At 43.9% G+C, this 19,665-nt stretch overlaps 1 protein-coding gene across 4 annotated transcripts in view; it reads left to right on the forward strand.

Annotated features, from left to right (window-relative positions):
• Positions 1-19,665, forward strand: part of ift56 (intraflagellar transport 56) — a 79,919-nt gene that overhangs the window by 5,532 nt on the left and 54,722 nt on the right. For all 4 annotated transcript variants that reach the window (XR_010958756.1, XR_010958757.1, XM_067974692.1 and 1 more), the window contains 7 exons: positions 1,416-1,530; positions 2,338-2,387; positions 2,824-2,969; positions 5,084-5,255; positions 11,142-11,216; positions 13,694-13,796; positions 15,118-15,173. Coding sequence is in view for 2 of the 4 variants with exons in the window: in XM_067974692.1 (XP_067830793.1) it covers positions 1,416-1,530; positions 2,338-2,387; positions 2,824-2,969; positions 5,084-5,255; positions 11,142-11,216; positions 13,694-13,796; positions 15,118-15,173 (717 nt within the window). In the remaining 2 variants the exon portion in view is untranslated. The remainder of the gene's footprint in view (positions 1-1,415; positions 1,531-2,337; positions 2,388-2,823; positions 2,970-5,083; positions 5,256-11,141; positions 11,217-13,693; positions 13,797-15,117; positions 15,174-19,665) is intronic.

The following is a 19,665-nucleotide window of genomic DNA, read 5'->3' on the forward strand; positions in this document are numbered from 1 at the left end:
CTGAATTGTGTTTAGCACACACTGGCACAAGGTAAAAGGAAAATCATGGACCAGAAAATAAGACTCAATCCATCAAAGCTCATTCCTCCAACTCTCCCATCCAATTACACTTTGAATGCCCCAAATGTCTTTAGCTCTACTACCTTACCCAACAAATTATTCCTAACATTTATCCTGTCATCATTCATCTGAAGTTATGGCAAGTTCCCACTTTTTTTTTTAAGTGGGTGAAATCTATATGTAACACAATTAAATCTTGTCTTTCCAGCCCAGCTGGGACTGCACTATGGGTGGGTATATATCAGCAATTGGGTCACACAACTTATTTTACAGCAGAACAGGACATTGGAGCTCCTCGTGCTGAGTCAAAGGACACTGGGACACAGGTTTATGCCTGAAACTTAGCACCGCAAGTATTCCCCAATCTCTGCCTTTTAGATTTTTGCTAGTCATGGGTAATAAGGGATATGGAGCCAAGGCAGGTGGATGGAGTTCAGATACAGAGCAGCCATGATCTCATTGAATGACGGAACAGGCTCGAGGGGCTGAATGGCCTACTCATAGAGTCATAGAGTCATACAGCACGGATAGAGGCCCTTCGGCCCATCGTGTCCGCGCAGGCCATAAAGCCCTGTCTACTCTAATCCCATATTCCACCATTTGGTCCGTAGCCTTGTATGCTATGGCATTTCAAGTGCTCATCCAAATGCTTCTTGAATGTTGTGAGGGTTCCTGCCTCCACAACCCTTTCAGGCAGTGAGTTCCAGACTCCAACCACCCTCTGGGTGAAAAAGTTCTTTCTCAAATCCCCTCTAAACCTCCCGCCTTTTACCTTGAATCTATGTCCCCTTGTTATGGAACCCTCAACGAAGGGAAAAAGCTCCTTAGTATCCATTACTCTTGTTCATATGTTACAATGTTATCACCGCAGGAGTTCCCCAACCTCCATTTTATCACAGCAGGAGTTCCCCAATCTTTGCCTTACCACTGCTGAACGGAGGGCAGGCATTTTCCAACAGGAAGGGAAAATCACGCATTCAGTCACCCTGAGCTACTTTTGTGTGCTTCCTGGTAGCTGGACGCAGGGTAGGGTTGAGCTGCTATTCAGCTTCTTGCCTTGACCAGGGAAACCTTATCACATGTAGGGATTTCAGAAGGGTGGATGCATTCTAAATTGATTTGCAGAAGCATACTTTGTTTTGATTAAGTGGGTGGGGAGTACCATCTAACACACTGATGTACTGGCACGTGGGTTCTGACTTGCACTGCACGTGAAACGAAGGCTTCCTCGAAGTGAGTTAAAGGCTGTCGTCCAGTCGTGAGGCACGCGTAACATTGTGAGTTGCTCAAGGCTTGTTCTTGTGGTTTGTGGCATCAGGACACAATAATCACTCTGTCCCATTTGTGTGTTTCAGGAGTATGAAGCCCTGACGAAGAATGAAGAGTGTCACCCTGATGTTTGGGTGAATCTGGCGTGTACTTTCTTTTTCCTGGGAATGTACAAGGAGGCAGAGGAAGCTGCAGTGAAAGGTGAGTCAGACTAATGCAGTGTGATCTCCTTCTGGAAAGTAAGTCCTAACCTCCCAGCTCTAAACCTGCTTTTTTAATCACTGCTCATGATTTGCAATCAGATCCCCTTTGCTGCAAATGGCCTTTTCTTATAGTTTCTGTTTTTCTATGTCCAACTCTCTCTCTTCCTTGTTATTGTTAACTCACACATTCTTGTTGCATCTGTATTTTTCTCTCTCTCGTTATGTCATTTTCTTGTTGCATCTCTCTCCCTTTCTTTCTCTCTGTTGCTATGTCACACTTTCCTGTTATTTGTGTGTCTCATTTTGAATGGTAGAACCATGGCAGTTTAGCACTCTTGCCTCTGAGTAAGAAGGTTGTGAATCCCAAACCCCATGGACTTGAGGTCACAAGCTAAACTGACACTTCAGTGCAGTATTAAGGGAGTGCTGCATTGTCAGAAGTGCTGGTTTTTGGATGAAACATTAGACAGCTTATTCAGGTGGATGTAAAAGATCCCATGCCACTATTTCGAAGACCAAGGGAGTTCTCCTGGTGTCCTGTCCAATGTTTATCCCTCAACCAAGATCTTAAAACAGATTAACTGTTAATTCAATTATCTGCAGTTTGTGGAACCTTGTAGTGCAAAAATTTGCATACGTAACAACAGTGACTGCACTTCAAAAAATAATCCATTGATTGTAAAGCACTTTCTCTTTTTCTGTGGACTGTGTTCCAACTTGCTGTGCACTTCATTGCTTGAGGATTTAGAAGAGAGGGAAATAAATCTTCAAAGGAGACAAGAAATTCATACCTTCTCTCTTTCAGCTCCTAAAAGTCGATTGCAGAACCGCCTGTTGTTTCACCTGGCTCACAAGGTAACCTCCTCCAATTGGTTAATGTGTATATTACATTGTCACTGTTGATATTTGATTTTCAGATACTAGTTGGTCCACTTTCTCTCTGTCTTTTAGTTTGTCTTCTGTGTGCTTGTGCTCCCTCTCTATTGCTATCACGCACTTTCTTATTGTTTCTGTGCCCATCCCTTTCTCTCCATCTTTCCCTCTTCCTCTGTGATGATATTTCACACTTGTATGTGTGTTTTTCTATGTCCAACTTTCTCGGTATTGCTATCACACACTTTTGTTGACTCTGTTTATCAGTCTCCTTTCTCTTCTGTTCCACTTTCTATTGTTCTCTTTCATTCTTTTTTTCTGTAAGTCTCTCCTTCCCTCTTGTCACCTCTCCTGTTTGTCTCCCTCCCTTCTTATCCTTATTTTAATGGCTAATTGAATTCCTCGTGTTTTCTTCCAGTTCAGTGACGAGAAGAGACTGATGAACTACCACCAAAATCTACAGGACATCACTGAGGATCAGCTCAGTTTGGCTTCAATCCACTACATGCGTTCCCATTACCAGGAGGCCATTGATATCTACAAGCGCATCCTGCTTGACAATCGGTAACTCCTATCATTGTTCTCAGGTTCAGTTGGTGACCTGTGCACACACACAGAGGAAGGAAAATATGCCAAGTTACTGGTCTACATGAAAATGAGACACAGGCGGGGTTGGAGGATAAGCTGGCGTCAGTTGTTAATATCAGTACACTGGCCAAGGCAATATGGCTAGGGCATGAGCAGCCCCATGGAGTTGTAACGAGGCATTAATTAACTCCAGGACCCATTGTCGAGGCAATATATGTGGCTGGTTAATGCTGTACTCTAATCTCACCCATCCGGAGCTATTGTATTTATCCAAACAATTTTATTGTTTTCACTATGGAAGGACACATGGCAACTTCTCAATACCCCTTCAGGACAATACAGTGGAGTTGAATTGATGCCATGAGTGTCCTTTTTGGGTGAGCTGATTGGCATGTGGGACCGATTTGACTGACAATTCTCACCTATCATTGATCTGTGATAGCTGCTGCGCATTGGTTTTGACTGCTGTGATTGGTCCATGAGCACAATGTGACTGAAAATCTCATCTGTTATTGGTCCATGCCAATTGCTGCTTATTAGTTCCCGATAAGTCGGTGACTATTTCTATAGTAACCTTTGGTCATGGGTGTTATAAATTGGATAGCCTGGTGAAGGATAGAATAGTGGGGGCCTGGTCTTCAATTGTTTCCAAGCCTTTATTCACAGAGCTCCACACCACACCCTAGATCAGCTCTCTTATTAATGGATACAAGAGAGTTCCCAATTGATACGCACCACCTGAATACAATTAACATTAATTGTAATAAATCACATGGATATAATTAACAATGGGGCCCTGGTAGCCAGGTTTTTGGTCTGGTTGAAGGTCAGAAGTTATCACCAATTAAAAACCTGTTTCTGCCAGGCTTATTCTGAAGTTAGAAATCTGAAAGGCCTTTTCTGAACTTTCTGTCCAGCTCAATGAGATGGACCATCTACATTTTAGTTTCATTTATCTTTTTAAAGAGGTCACGCGGAAGCTTAGCCACTCTTTCCTGCTGCAGTCCCTGTTGTCCTGTGTATCCCCACTTGTTGCCCTCACTGCGTTTTATTTCTTTTTATCTTTTCATTATATTTTTCTTGCACAACTTATGAGCCTTTTGCAGTTATTTGCATTTTTAGGAACACCCACCCATTGGAGAGCTGAGCCACAGGTACCCACCCATTGGAGAGCTGAGCCACCCGTTCCCACAGGTACCCACCCATTGGAGAGCTGAGCCACCCGTTCCCACAGGTACCCACCCATTGGAGAGCTGAGCCACCCGTTCCCACAGGTACCCACCCATTGGAGAGCTGAGCCACCCGTTCCCACAGGTACCCACCCATTGGAGAGCTGAGCCACCCGTTCCCACAGGTACCCACCCATTGGAGAGCTGAGCCACCCATTCCCACAGGTACCCACCCATTGGAGAGCTGAGACGCCCATTCCCACAGGCACCCACCCATTGGAGAGCTGAGACGCCCATTCCCACAGGCACCCACCCATTGGAGAGCTGAGCCACCCATTCCCACAGGTACCCACCCATTGGAGAGCTGAGCCACCCATTCCCACAGGCACCCACCCATTGGAGAGCTGAGCAACCTGTTCCCACAGGTACCCATCTAGAATTGAAGAGAGACAAACAACTTGCATTTGTATCGTATTTGTTACAAACAGAGATAAAGAGAAGTGTGTAAGAGCCATAAAGAGGGAGGGAGAAAGTAAGATTGAAATACAAACAAATGCTGATGTAGAGAATGCAGACTAAACCGAGACAGAGCTACAGGAGGACAGAGACTCCTGTTTTAAATCTTTGTCTGTGACCAAAGCCACAGGGGATTAACTCGTACACATTAAACTCAGAGAGACATTGAGCTGCATAAAAAGGCTTACTAGAACGAGAAATACGGACCCAATCTAAAGAATCGAGTGGATCTAGATGAAGAGATGTTGAACCTAACCCTCGCAAAGGATAGGATTGGGATTCTTCACCCAGTCCTCCACCTCGCCACCCCCCCAACAGTACTCACCTCCGTTGTTTTCCAGCTCTCCTTTTAAACTTTCATGTTGTTCCTCAAGCTTGATAACGTTTTCCTTTTTGTCTTGCTAGGGAGTTCATGGCCTTGAATGTGTACGTAGCACTCTGCTACTATAAACTGGATTATTATGATGTTTCCCAGGAGGTTCTCGCAGTTTATCTGCAGAATTACCCCGACAGCACCATCGCGTTAAACCTGAAAGCCTGCAACCACTTCCGACTCTACAACGGCAAGGCAGCAGAGGTAGCATCCTGAGCTGAGGACTGAGACTAACGCTTCGGTTTTCTTTCTTCCTATGACAGGCCTGAACAAAGCCTTCCCAGATATCCTACTACCTGGTCATTTATCGAGGCCCTTTGAGAGATCATCGAATCACAGCAATTACAGCACCGAGAGAGAGGCCATTTGGTCAATCATACCTGCCCATTGCTAGCTCTGTATTAAGAATGCGAACGATGACAAACAGGAAAAGACCCTCTGGTCCATCCAGCCTGTCCCACACAATCATGATACTTTGTGTAACACAATATATACACTCCCCACCCCACACCATTGGAGCCTTTCACTCTAATCCCATTTCCCTCCTCTTTCCTTTATTGTTTTTCTTAAATGTCCTAGAATTGTCGAATCACAGAAAGGTTACTGCACGGAAGGAGGCCATTCGGTCCATCGAGTCCACGCCTGCTCTATGCAACAGCAATTCAGCTCGTCCTACTACCCCGCCCTATCCCTGTAGCCCTGCAAATTTTTTCCTTTCAAGTACTTATCCAGTTCCCTTTTGAAGGCCATGATGGAATCTGCCTCCACCATCCCCTTGGACAGTGCATTCCAGATCCTAACCACTCGCTGAATAAAAAAGTTATTCCTCATGTCACCTTTGATTCTTTTGCCAATCACCTTAAATCTATGTCCTCTGGCTCTTGACCCTTCCACCAATGGGAACTGTTTTTCTCTATCTACTCTGTCTAGACCCTTCATGATTTTGACTACCTCTATCAAATCTCCTCTCAACCATCTCTGTTCCAAGGAGATCAACCCCAGCTTCTCCAGTCTATCCACGTAACTGAAGTCCTTCATCCCTGGAATAATTCTAGTAAATGTCTTCTGCACCCTCTCTAAGGCCTTCACATCCTTCCTAAAGTACGGTGCCCAGAACTGGACACAATACTCCAGTTGCGGCCGAACCAGTGTTTTATAAAAGTTCATCATGACTTCCATACTTTTGTACACTATGTCTCTATTTATAAAGCCCAGGATCCCGTATGCTTTTTTAACCGCTTTCTCAACCTGCCCTGCCACCTTCAACAATTTGTGCATATATACCCCCAGATCTCTCTGTTCCTGTACCCCTTTTAAAGTTATGCCCTCTAATGTATATTGCCTCTCCTCGTTCTTCCTACCAAAATGTGTCACTTCTCAATTTATCTGTATTAAATTTCATCTGCCATGTGTCCACTCATGCCACCAGCCTGTCTATATCTTCTTGAAGTCTATCTCTATCCTTCTCACTGTTTACTACCCTTTCAAGTTTTGTGTCATCTGCAAATTTTGAAATTGTGCCCTGTACACCCGAGTCCAAGTTATTAATATATATCAAGAAAAGCAGTGTACACCTCCCTCCAATCCGAAAAACAACCGTTCACCACTACTCTCTGTTTCCTCTTACTTAGCCAATTCTGTATCCATGTTGCTACTGCCCCCTTTATTCCATGGCCTCAATCTTGATGATAAGCCTACTGTGCAGCACTTTATCAAATGCCTTTTGAAAGTCCATACACACCACATCAACTGCATTGTCCTCATCAACCCTCTCTGTTACCTCATGAAAAAACTCTATCAAGTTAGTTAAACATGATTTGCCTTTTACAAATCCATGCTGGCTTTCCCTAATCAACCCACAGTCCTGGTTGTCTTGGCTTCAGTAGGCACTAGTGGTTATATATTCCAGATCCTAATAACCCTTCAAGTGAAAATAATTCTTCTAGCCTCCTCTCGATACATCACTTTTCTTAAAACTGTGTTTTTTGGATCGGTTCTTAGCTAATCAAATGGGTATCATCGTGGTGAAACATTCAGCCAGTTTTGAGTTGAGGTGATTTCAGTCATTTACTTCTCATTTGTTCCAGCCCAGAGACTGGAAAAACTTGGGCTTTTCATCCTTGAAAGGAGATTACGATCTGGTGTGGAAAAGGTAGATCCAGAAACTTACTTCAAAACAAACTGAGGGTAGGATATGGGGCCACCGTTCAAACTAGTGAAAGGCATAATTAGGTCAGATATGATTAGGAAGTTGTTCTTCACCCACCGAATAATCAATGCATAGAAAGGACTCTCAGATAGAGTAGTGGAGGGCAATCAGTTAGGATCATTTAAGAACCAATTGGATGCTGCAAGGGGGACGGCACTGTAGGGGCTTTCTGAATGGATTAATTAAAATGGGCTGAATGGTCTCCCTTATCCATAATTATCTTATGAAAACATATTTGTTGACATTTATAAGATTTTAAGACCCATAACTGTGTTGCACTCTCGCCGCTCAGTCAAAAGGTTGCAGGTTCAAGTCTTACTCCAGGAACTTGAACACAAAATCCAGGCTGACACTCCCAGTGTAGTACTGATTGAGTGCTGCAGTGTCGGATGTGCCATCTTTTGGATGAGACATAAAACCGAGGCCTGTCTACCCTCTTAGGTGGATGTAAAAGATCTCACGGCAATATTCAAAGAAGAGTAGGGGTGTTCTCCTGGCCGATATTTATCCCTCAACCAACCCTAAAAACAGATTATCTGGTCATTATCACATTGCAGTTTGTGGGACTTTGCTGTGCTTAAATTGGCTGTCACACTTCCTACATTACAACAGTGACTAGACTTCAAAAGTACTTCATTGGCTGTAAAGTGCGTTGGGACGTCATGAAAGGCGCTATATAAATGCAAGTCTTTTTTTCTTCATAATTTGGCAAAGGATTATCATGTCTGAAGTGTTTCTGCAGAGGAAACAAGCTGTGCCTATCATGGGCCCATTTACAGCCCATTACCATTGAATCTACAGGCAAATCACATTTTGTAGGATCATTCTGTGTAAAAAAATGGCAGCTGCATTTGTCTGCATAACAATTGTGAATGCATTTGAGCATAACTACTATAGAAATGAAAGTCTTCCTTTAAATGTTCAGCACGCTTAAACTCAGCCTCGCCCATGTCAGGCTGTCCAGGTGCAAAGTGTGTTTTTTAAATGTTCTTGGTTGACATGGGAGGGTGGGGGGGACTTTCAATTTCAGTGCTGGCATAAAACTGTCCGTATTGGATCAGCTACCTGTTATACACTCCATTAGATTTTACTTTCCATTGAAATCAGTTGAAAATGATCCCCATCGAGTTTCCCAGGATGGTTCTGGCAGTGGGAATCTTCCTGGTGAGCTCAGATTCGCCACCCAGCATCTTGGACTTCAAGTGTAGAAGGTCATCTTTCCACCTTATGAGGATCTACTTGTAGCACATCCAGTTCTACAAAGCAACATGCTATGGATTGTCTTACAAGTCCTGGTCCAAGAACACAGTAGTCAGGAGATAGGTACTTAAATAAAGGAAGACTTTCATTTCTATAGTAGTTACGCTCAAATGCATTCACTGTTGTTATGCAGGCAAATGTAGCAGCCATTTTTCACACAGAATGATCCTACAGACAGCAATAAGGCCAGTATGCAAGGAATCTTCCAGCTCCTCTTCAAAATAGTGCCATGGGATCTTTAACATTCACCTGAAGAGGCACACATAAGTTCAGTTTACATTAACAACACGATGGTTTACAGAGGCATCATCAAAAAAAAAGGACATCAAGACAAAGGAGGAGATGTTAGTAAGGTTGACCAAAAGTTTGGTTGAAGAGGTGGGCTTTAAGGAGAGGGAGGTAGAGTAGCGGAGGTGTTTAGGGAAAGAATTCGAGAGCCTAAGCAGTTGGGCAAAGAAAGGGGAGGATGCAAAAAGCCAGAGTCAGAGGAGCAGAGAGTTTGAGAGGGGAGGGTTGTGGGGCTGGAATGGGGAAGAGGCCATGAAGAGATTTAAACAAATTTTAAACTTGCCACATTGGGGGACCAGGAGCCATTGTAGATCAGCGAAGATGAGGTTGATGGCTGAGGCGGACTTGGTATGGGTTGGGATATGGGCAGCGGAATTTTGGATGAACTGAAGTTTATGGAGGGTGGAGGATGGACGGCTGGCCAGGAAAGCATTGGAAGAGTGGAGTCTGGAGGTGCCAACGACATGGATGAGGGCTTCACAGCTAATGGACTGAGGTAGGGGCGGAAGCAAGTGACATTACTGAGGTGGTCTTAGTGATGGAGAGGATATGAGGTTGGAAGCTCAGCTCGGCTTCAAGGGGATGCTGAGATTGCAAGTATTCTGATTGAGCTTGAAACAATGGCTGGGGAGGATGATCGAATCGTGGAAAGGGTACGGAGGTTATGCCAACGGCCAATGACTATAGCTTTGGTCTTATCGTTGGAAATTGCGGCTAAAGCAGTCTGACAACATAGAGGCAGTGGAAGAGCCAAAAAAGGTGGTGGAGAGGTAGGGCTAGGTGTAATCAATCTACAACAAGCTGAAAGCTGACCCCATGTTGGTAGATTATGTCGCCAAGAAGAAAGAAAGACTTTCACGATGTCCCAAAGCGCTTTAGAGCCAATGAAGTATTTTTGAAGTGAAGTCACTGTTGTAATGTAGGAAACGGGGCAGCCAGATTGCGCACAGCGAGCTCCCACAAACAGCAATGTGATAATGACCAGATAATTTTTTTTTTAATGATGTTGGTTGAGGGATAAATGTTGGCCAGGACATCCGCTGCTCTTCGAGATAGTGCCATGGGATCTTTTACGTCCACCTGAGCAGGCAGACAGGGTGTTGGTTTAATGTCCGATTTGAAAGACGACGACCCCAACAATGCAGCACTCCCTCTACTATATTGGAGTGCCAGCCTAGATTTTGTGCTGCAGTCTCTGGAGTGGGACTTGAACCCACGACCTTCTGACTCAGAGGTGAGAGTGTTGCCAACTGCGCCACGGCTGACACCAAGAGGTGAAATGTAGAAGAGGAAGAGGAGGGCACCATGGATAGATCCTTGGAGGAGTCTAGAGCTAATGGTGTGGAGGCCAAGAAGGGAAACCATTGCTGGAGATGCTCTGGCTATGATCAGATTGGTAAAAGTAGGACCAAGCAACGACAGTCCTACTGAGTTGGACAACGGAATAGAGACACTGGACGAGGAGGATGTGGTCGACTGTGTCAAAGGCTTCAAAGGATCGATAAGGCACCATGGCCACAGGATGTCGTTTTGACATTGGTTAGGGCTGTTTGGGTGGCAGACCCTGATTAGAAAGATTCAAGCAGGGAGTTGTCGGAAAGATGGGCACAGATTTGGGAAATGACCAACACGTTGAAGGACTTTGGAGAGGATAGGGAGGTTGGAGATGGGGTGGAAGGTGTTGAGGACAAAGGGGTCATGGGAGGGTTTTTTGAGGGTGTGGGTTGATGATGGCAGTTTTGAAATGGAAGGGAACAGAATCTAAGGAGAGGAAATCATTTACGAAGTCAACTAGCACGAGGGCCAGGAAAGGAATTTGGATGGTCTGCATTTAATGAGAACGGGGCCAAGGAAGCAGGTGGCGTGTTTCATGGACAAGATGAGCTTGGAGAGGGTATGAGGGAAAATAGAAGAAAGACGCAGGGCAAGGGCAGGGTTGACCTGGAGGGGGGTAAGGTTTGGCTTGGTGGGCAAGGTGAAGCAACTGAATGGATGGTCTCAACTGTAGTGACAAAGAAATCCATGAGCTTCCCGCACTTGTTTAATATCTCGAAGAGGGTGTTAGCCTGGGTTATGTGGTCAAGACCTGCAATGGGGCTGGAACCCTCCACCTTCAGAAAGAGAGGTGAAGGTACCACCACAGAGTCAAGCTGAGCTGACGTACTGACAATAGATTTACTGCCAAAAGCATCATCAAAATGCGTTGGGAATGGCATTACCATATAGGTGTTTTTCTTTTTGTAAAATTGGTAAAAGATTAATACTCAAGGCTGAGTTTTTTTTTTAGAAAAGTAATAAACTTTGTTTTAATTGGTTTTGTGATTCTCCCCCAGGCAGAGCTGAAGAATTTGATGGACATTGCGTCCCCTGTGTTTGATTTTGCGAAGGAGCTCATTAAGCACAATCTGGTATGCACTTAAACACCTGTGATTGTTCTTTTTTAAATATTTGTTGTGGAGACATGGGACAAAGCAGTATTTATTGCCTCGAGGGCATTAAAAATCAACCACACGATGTGGGACTAGAATCACATGTAGGCCAGAAGGACGTTAGTGAAGCAGTTGGGTTTTTTGCAGCTTTCATAGTCATTTTTTGGTGGCAGCCCACAAATTACCAAATTTATTGAATTCATTTTCACAATTTGCCATGGTGGGATTTGAGCTCATGTTCTCTAGTCTAGTACCACTAAGTATAAAGCAGTATAGAAATGCAAGTCTTTGCCTATACCATAATGCAAGTAAATGCCCATTATCTAGCAAGTACCCATGATTATTTTATTTTGCAGTAATCAAAACAGTTACTGATATTCAAGTCTCAACGTGTTAGAGGATAGGCCTTCTTACTTATAGGTTTATAAGTTACTCCTCAAAATAATAGGGTTAAAAGCATTTATTGACACTCATAGGAATTAAGTATACAATAATAACTATTTTTGACAATAATTAAACATACACCTAATAGCACACTTAATGCAATACTTTGTGGGTTCACCGAGAAGTCAAACACATTATAGCTGCGAGCTCGAAGATTTTCGAGGCTGATCAGACCTCATCAAATTCTGAAGTATCTCTCCTAACACCCACTCTTTTTTATGATGTGGAGATGCCGGTGATGGACTGGGGTTGACAATTGTAAACAATTTTACAACACCAAGTTATAGTCCAGCAATTTTATTTTAAATTCACAAGCTTTCGGAGATTTTCTCCTTCCTCAGGCAAATGTTTCAAGATCTCCTTGAAGCCTACGCATTTATACATATTGAACAATAATAAATGGTGTTTACAGTCTGTAAACACCATTTATTATTGTTCAATATGTATAAATGCGTAGGCTTCAAGGAGATCTTGAAACATTTGCCTGAGGAAGGAGAAAATCTCCGAAAGCTTGTGAATTTAAAATAAAATTGCTGGACTATAACTTGGTGTTGTAAAATTGTTTACAACTCTTTTTTAAACCTTTTTCCCAATCCTGCCACGTGAGAATTCACATGTTCCATAGCATTATCTCGTTCAATCAGCTGTTTCCCTTATCAATAACTTTAGTTTTAACAAGTACAACTCCCCAAGCTTTGTTGTAGCTTCAACCTGACTGAACTGTCAATCAAATCATTCAACTGGAGACAGTTAGAGAGATTAATGATCAAAGGCCCCCCCATATGCAATGTTATCACGTGTCCACATTCCTTGCGCAGATGTGTCCCTGGAGGAGTTAATATCCTTAGCTAACCACATGAACATTAGGTCTCAAGAATCAGTTGAAATTATAACTTCTTAAATTGATTGTCAAAACATGTCCTGGGAGGACGTTTAGCTGCTGTAAAGATTTCCTGTATCTCCTGTTTCTCTGCAAAGCTAAAAGATCAATGGGGTTAGAAGCAGCCATTGTGTCTATATATAACAAAGGAAGCCTGTTTTCCGCTGCTGAATCTCTTATCAGCTAAAGATGATCTCTGCCTGTTCTGTGCCTATGCAGTAACTCTCAATTTCCACTGTCCTTCGAACAGAAACTCACCTAAAAGTCAATGTAAAGAAATTAATATAAAAAGAAATCAATTTAACCGTTTTCTTACAGTCCCATCCCCCCCACCTTGATGGCCTGAAAATATATATAAGGCCAACACTAAACATTATTTCATTAGCATCATGTAGCTCCCTGGTCCCTCATTTGACCTCTCGCTCTGTGCTCACAATCTGAGTTGGTAGCCTTACATCTACATTGTCTGTCCTTCTCAGTATTTAAAGAGCTGGGTCACGTTCCCATTCAATCTTCTTTCCTGCAATTAAAATAAGTTCATCTCTGCAGCTGCCTCCTCGTAACTGTAGATCTCTAAGTCTAGGAATAATCCTTGTTGCTCTTTTTTTGAACCCCTCAATGCATCAATATCCTCTTGGCGGGCAAGCGTTCAGAATTACGTACAATATTCCAATTGTGGCCACATCAGCGATCTGTACACTGTTGGGATCGTGTAACTTTGACTTTTAGTCAGATGCCCTAGAGCTGTAGCTTGACCTGTGACAGTGGCAACCTCTAAATGTTATGATCATGGGGATGTTGTACCTCTGAACTCTACCTTTGTAAGTAAGTTGGGGCGGTGGTAGAAAATTAATACGCCGCCATCTAATTTGCCATTGGCCACTATGTGGAAAGAAGCTGTGCTTTTGGCATCTCTGTTCCATTTACAGGTAGCAAGTGTGGTGCCATAAGTGGCTGAGCTCACCACATTTACAGCAGGAGACTAAGAACCAAATCATCCTGGCGTCAGTGTTATCACAAGCTGTCTTAAATCAGATCAGATAACATGAGATTAAAGGACTGCAGTGAGAATGTGAATTATTTCTGGTGCCACAAATGTCTTGAATGTCATGTCCTTGTGTCCCTCCTTTAGGTGGTGTTCCGGGGTGGGGAGGGGGCCCTGCAGGTCCTTCCACCGCTAATTGATGTCATCCCTGAAGCCAGGCTTAACCTAGTCATTTATTACCTCCGGCAAGGTAGGTACTGTGCCACAGAACATAGATAGCAAGCACTCTGTCGCTGCTATAGATCTAGATTCTTGTACCAATCTCTATCTGTCAGTCCATCTTTTTGACCAAGCTTTCAGCGACCTTTCCTAATCTCTCCCGCATGCCTTGTCTTTCATTTCCTTATCTATTCCTAATATTTTTTTTTCTCCTCCCCCACCTGCCCCCCCCCCCCCAACACCGTGGGACATTTTCTAAGTTGAAGGACAATTTGGTGGAATCCCCTCGAGAGGCTTTTCTTTCTCTTGTGATGGATCAATGCAGCCAATCTTGGGGCTTCTGAAAATGGCAAGTGCGAACCCCAAGCCCCCAATCCTGAAAATGTAAAAAGATAAAACAGGACTCGAGAAATGCTGCAAAAATTAACTGAAGTCTGGAATTCAGTTGGAGCTACAATGCACTGAGATTGCTCAGTCCCATTGCACTGTGGTTCCAGCTGAATTCAGACCTTAATTTTTTTCTGAAGCATTCCTGGAGTACATTTTTTAATTATATGCAAGTTGTTCTTGTCTGTCTGTTCTTTTAAGTAGACTGTCCCTCCCTATTGTTTTTATGCAATCTGGTTGGCCTATCATCAGCGAATAGTTTTAAATCTGAGATCGATAGATTTTTGCTAACCAAGGCTATTAAAGGATATGGAGCCAAGGCGAGTAAATGAAGTTGGGTCACATATCAGCCATGATCTCATTGAATGGCAGAACAGGCTCGAGGGGCTGAATGGCCACCTCCTGTTCTTATGTTCCCAATAGACAAATCAGATCACTGAAAACTAGCAGTTGGACCAGTCAGCACTTGGTGAGTGAAGCCGTGTAAAATTATTTAAAAGTTTGAGAAAGGACGTGACAAATAAGCGAGCTGCTCCACAAACCCGTTTAAATACTGATGGTAAACGAGCAATCCCTGTCCTGTGTTCTTTCGACAGCGCTATCTTCTGAAGCATTTTGAGCAGCACTATTCCCGGTCAGGATCGTTCTCCTGAAAACTAACACTTGAGTCAGTAAAAGGTAAAGCAATGCTAAAACCAGCTGTTGTGTAAGTAAGAATGTCCCATGGAGCTCCATGTGCCCTTTTAACTTGGGGTCAACAGCTGGCCAGCAATGTGCGATTTGGGGAATCGATAACTTTCAGTTCCAAAGTCCTGCCCCAACAAAAAGATAGGCTGGATTTTCTCTCTGTGAACTGACCACCCGCTGTGTCTGTAAAGTGTTCTCTGCTTTTATTCCACCTTTGTGTTTTGTCTATTTACCCATAACCATCTCACTTTGCTAATACTCAAGATAACTTGTTACAGATGATGTGCAAGAGGCCTACAATCTTATCAAGGATCTGGAGCCAACAACACCTCAGGTAGGCAGATCTTGTGAGTCTTCGTGCAGTACGGCCAGTTTAGGACCTGCACGATGGAAGTATTTGTGGGGCATGTGCTAATGATCAGTGACTGTACAGCCGCGAGTGGTGAGGCTTGTATGATGTTTTCATTGTGAGTGTGCTTGGTTGGCAAATCCGAAGCATTTTGTTCATTTTAATCATGTGCAAATATTGGATTGTTTATGCAATGATTGAACATTTGAAAGAGCACTGTTGTTGCCTAGCTGGGAGTTCAGTGAAACCTGACCTCCAAACGCCTCCTTACTTCTGCCATGGTATTGTAGTTAGAGAGGAACTGGAGCCAAATTGCCATGGTATTTTAGGGTGATTTTGGCTCCTTTTTGGCACCAAACAAAGCAAATTCAACAGCAACTTGAATTTATATTGTGCCTTTGATGTACTAAAACATCCCAAGGCGTTTCACAGAAGTGTTAGCAAACAAAGTGCACCTTTTAGGTGGGTTTTGTCCTTTCTAACTTTATCAAATTCCACCCATTGCAGACTGTTTCAAAAAAAAACCTCCCAGTACTGGATTTACATTGGTACCGCCCTTAACCCCCAGCAATATTTCCACCCCTATTCATGGAATCAGCCACTCAAGTGCCAGGCAATGACTATTTCCAACAAGACAGCCCAACCATCGCCCCTTGAAATTCAATGGTATTACCATCGCCAAATCCCCCACCATCAACATCCTAGGGGTCAACATTGACCAGAAACTCAACTAGACCAGCCACATAAATACTGTGGCTGCTGGAGCAGGTCAGAGGCTGGGTATTCTGTGGCGAGTGACTCACCTCCTGACTCCCCAAAGCCTATCCACCACCTACAATGCACAAGTCAGGAGTGTGATGGAATACTCTCCACTTGCCTGGATGGGTGCAGCTGCAGCAACACTTAAGAAGCTCAAGGACAAAGCAGCCCGCTTGATCATCAGCCCATTCGGTGATGTCACTTTGTAACAGGCTGATTGCTCGGTGATGTCACTTTGTAGCGAGCTGATTGCTCGGTGATGTCACTTGTAATAGGCCGATTGCTCGGTGATGTCACTTTGTAGCGAACTGATTGCTCGACGATTTCACTTTGTAACAGGCTGATTGCTCGGTGATGTCACTTTGTAGCGAGCTGATTGCTCGGTGATGTCACTTTGTAGCGAGCTGATTGCTCGGTGATGTCACTTTGTAGCGAGCTGATTGCTCGGTGATGTCACTTTGTAGCGAGCTGATTGCTCGGTGATGTCACTTTGTAGCGAGCTGATTGCTCGGTGATGTCACTTTGTAGCGAGCTGATTGCTCGGTGATGACACTTTGTAGCGAGCTGATTGCTCGGTGATGTCACTTTGTAGCGAGCTGATTGCTCGGTGATGTCACTTGTAATAGGCTGATTGCTCGGTGATGACACTTTGTAGCGAGCTGATTGCTCGGTGATGACACTTTGTAGCGAGCTGAATGCTCGGTGATGTCACTTTGTAGCGAGCTGAATGCTCGGTGATGTCACTTTGTAGCGAGCTGATTGCTCGGTGATGTCACTTTGTAGCGAGCTGATTGCTCGGTGATGACACTTTGTAGCGAGCTGATTGCTCGGTGATGTCACTTTGTAGCGAGCTGATTGCTCGGTGATGTCACTTGTAATAGGCTGATTGCTCGGTGATGACACTTTGTAGCGAGCTGATTGCTCGGTGATGACACTTTGTAGCGAGCTGAATGCTCGGTGATGTCACTTTGTAGCGAGCTGATTGCTCGGTGATGTCACTTTGTAGCGAGCTGATTGCTCGGTGATGTCACTTTGTAGCGAGCTGATTGCTCGGTGATGACACTTTGTAGCGAGCTGAATGCTCGGTGATGTCACTTTGTAGCGAGCTGATGGCTCCATAGTCTCAGTGACCCTTTATCGCACATCTCAGACACACCAAGTGCTGAATCATCCCTCCCTGTACAGCAGCTGGGGAATGTTTGAAGTGCAGCATATGGAGATTAGCAGGTTACTTTACCGTGATATGTGTGCAAGGCGCAGTCAAATTTCCACAGTATATATATGACCCTTCTCATTAACTGGTGAGATTGTACCAAGGCTTGTGATGTAGGATTATGAGATGGGATGAGAGTTGGGGAGAATGACAACAATGCTCAGTACCACCCAAATCATTCGAACATTTTTGCCAGCAAGCTTTGAAACTTTCTGCTTTGAATGTCCAAAAGAAATGGTTCAGAAGTTTATCGTTGACCATAATCAGATAATGAAAATTGTGCCCCGGGTAAACTATAGTATTTCTACGAAGCTTTTCAGGGTGAAATTTTGAAAACTTTGGGGCATGTTATATGGAGCTGGGAACATTCACAGTGGAATTGCGCAATTGTATTCAAGGACTGTCAAATTGCTTTGTGGGCACTCTGGTCAGCGTGTGTAGGTCCAGTCACTAATATAGAAATTATTGTTGGCACACTGGCAGGCAAATGCATAATCCTTTTGTAGAACATTTCTCTGTTCATTATTTTAATGCTGATGTTCACCGATTTATTTTAAGATGATCAACATTTCTGCTCAGGTAGCAGACAGAGAAATGTTATATGAACACTTTAGGCATTTGTTCACGACTACAATGTTGTCCAATAGAAATTACTGACTAGCCACAGGTGTAGCTGTGATACAGTTTTAGCCACATACACTAATTTTAGTATAAAATGCCTTACACACTCACACAATACAGGTAAATAAATATACTTCATGTGTGTATTTACTTAACCAACATCTGCCATCATTCAATAATCAACAACAACTTACATTTATATAGCACCTTTAACGTAGTAAAGCGTCCCAAGGCGCTTCACCGAGCCACATAGAGATGTTGGGACAGGTGATCAAGAGCTTGGTCAAAGAGGTAAACTTTAAGGAGCCACTTAAAGGAGGAGAGGGAGGTAGAGAGGTTTAGGGAGGGAATTCCAGAGCTTAGGGCCTAGACAGCTGAAGGCACGGCCGCCAATGGTGGAGTGATTAAAATGGGGGATGCGCAAGAGGCCAGAATTGGAGGAGCACAGAGATCTTGGAGGGTTGTCAGACTGGAGGAGTTTACAGAGATAGGGAGGGGCGAGACCATGGAGGGATTTGAAAACAAGGATGAGAATTTTAAAATCGAGGTATTGCCGGACCGGGAGCTGATGTAGGTCAGCGAGCACAGAGGTGAGGGGTGAACGGGACTTGGTGCAAGTTAGGATACAGACAGCAGAGTTTTGGATGAGCTCAAGTTTATGGGGGGTGAGAGGCCGGCCAGGAGACCATTGGAATAGTCAAATCTGGAGGAAACAAAGGCATGGATGAGGGTTTCAGCAGCAGATGTGTTGAGGCAGGGGCGGAGAGGGTCAATGTTATGGAGATGGCAGTAGGCGATCATCTTGATAGAGAGGATATGGGGTCCTAAGGTCAGCTAAGGGTCAAATAGGATGCTGAGGTTGCGAACGGTCAGGTTCAGCCTCAGACGGGGTGGGGGTGGAATTGATGGCGAGGGAATGGAGTTTGTGGTGGGGACAAAAGGCAATGGCTTCAGTCTTCCCAATATTTAATTGAAGGAAATTTCTACTCATCCAGTAGTGGATGTCGGACAAGCTGTGTGACAATTGAGAGGCAGTGGAGGTGAATCAAGGAAGTAAAGCACTCACAACAATCAAAAAACACTTTCACACTCTGCTTTTTGTCTTATTTTACCAGAATGATACCGGGGCTTAGAGCATTAAATTATGAGGACGGGTTGCATAAACTTGGCTTGCATTCCCTTGAGTTTAGGAGATTGAAGGGTGATCTGATCGAGGTGTTTAAAATGGTAAAAGGATTTGATACGGTAGATAAGGAGAAACTATTTTTTCTGGCGAGGGAGTTAAGAACATGGGAACATAATCTTAAAATTAGAGCTAGGCCAGTCCAGAGGGAAATCAGGGAGCACATTTTCACACTGGGTTATAGAAATCTGGAACTCTCTCCCACAAAAGGCTGTGGATGTTGGGATAATTGGAGCTTTCAAGACTGAGATCGATAGATTTTTATTAGGTAATGGGTATCAAGGGATATGAAACAAAGGCGGATAAAATGGAGTTGAGGTGCAGATAAGCGATGATCTAATTGAATGGCGGAGCAGGCTCGAGGGGCTGACTGGCCTACTTATACAAACATATGAACAATGATAAGCAGGTCCATCCATCCTGTCCCACACAATTGTGACACCTTGTGGATCACAATATATGCACCCCCACCTCATCCAAAACTATGTGATCTCCTCGGAGAGGCAAGAAACCAGATAAAAACGCAGGCCTATCTGGGGGAAAAGAAATCTGGGAAACTCATCTCCAACCCCCAAGATGTTCGAGACTAGTCCAGGAGATCATCCTGGCCCTAATAATTCTATTTACCTACCTTTTGTAAGAGGTGATCTCTGCCCCAGCCAGAAACAGGTCCAGCTCTCGCTTGAAGGAATTCAGTGAAT

This window comes from Heptranchias perlo, chromosome 40, assembly GCF_035084215.1.
Source record: "Heptranchias perlo isolate sHepPer1 chromosome 40, sHepPer1.hap1, whole genome shotgun sequence".
Classification (NCBI taxonomy): domain Eukaryota; kingdom Metazoa; phylum Chordata; class Chondrichthyes; order Hexanchiformes; family Hexanchidae; genus Heptranchias; species Heptranchias perlo.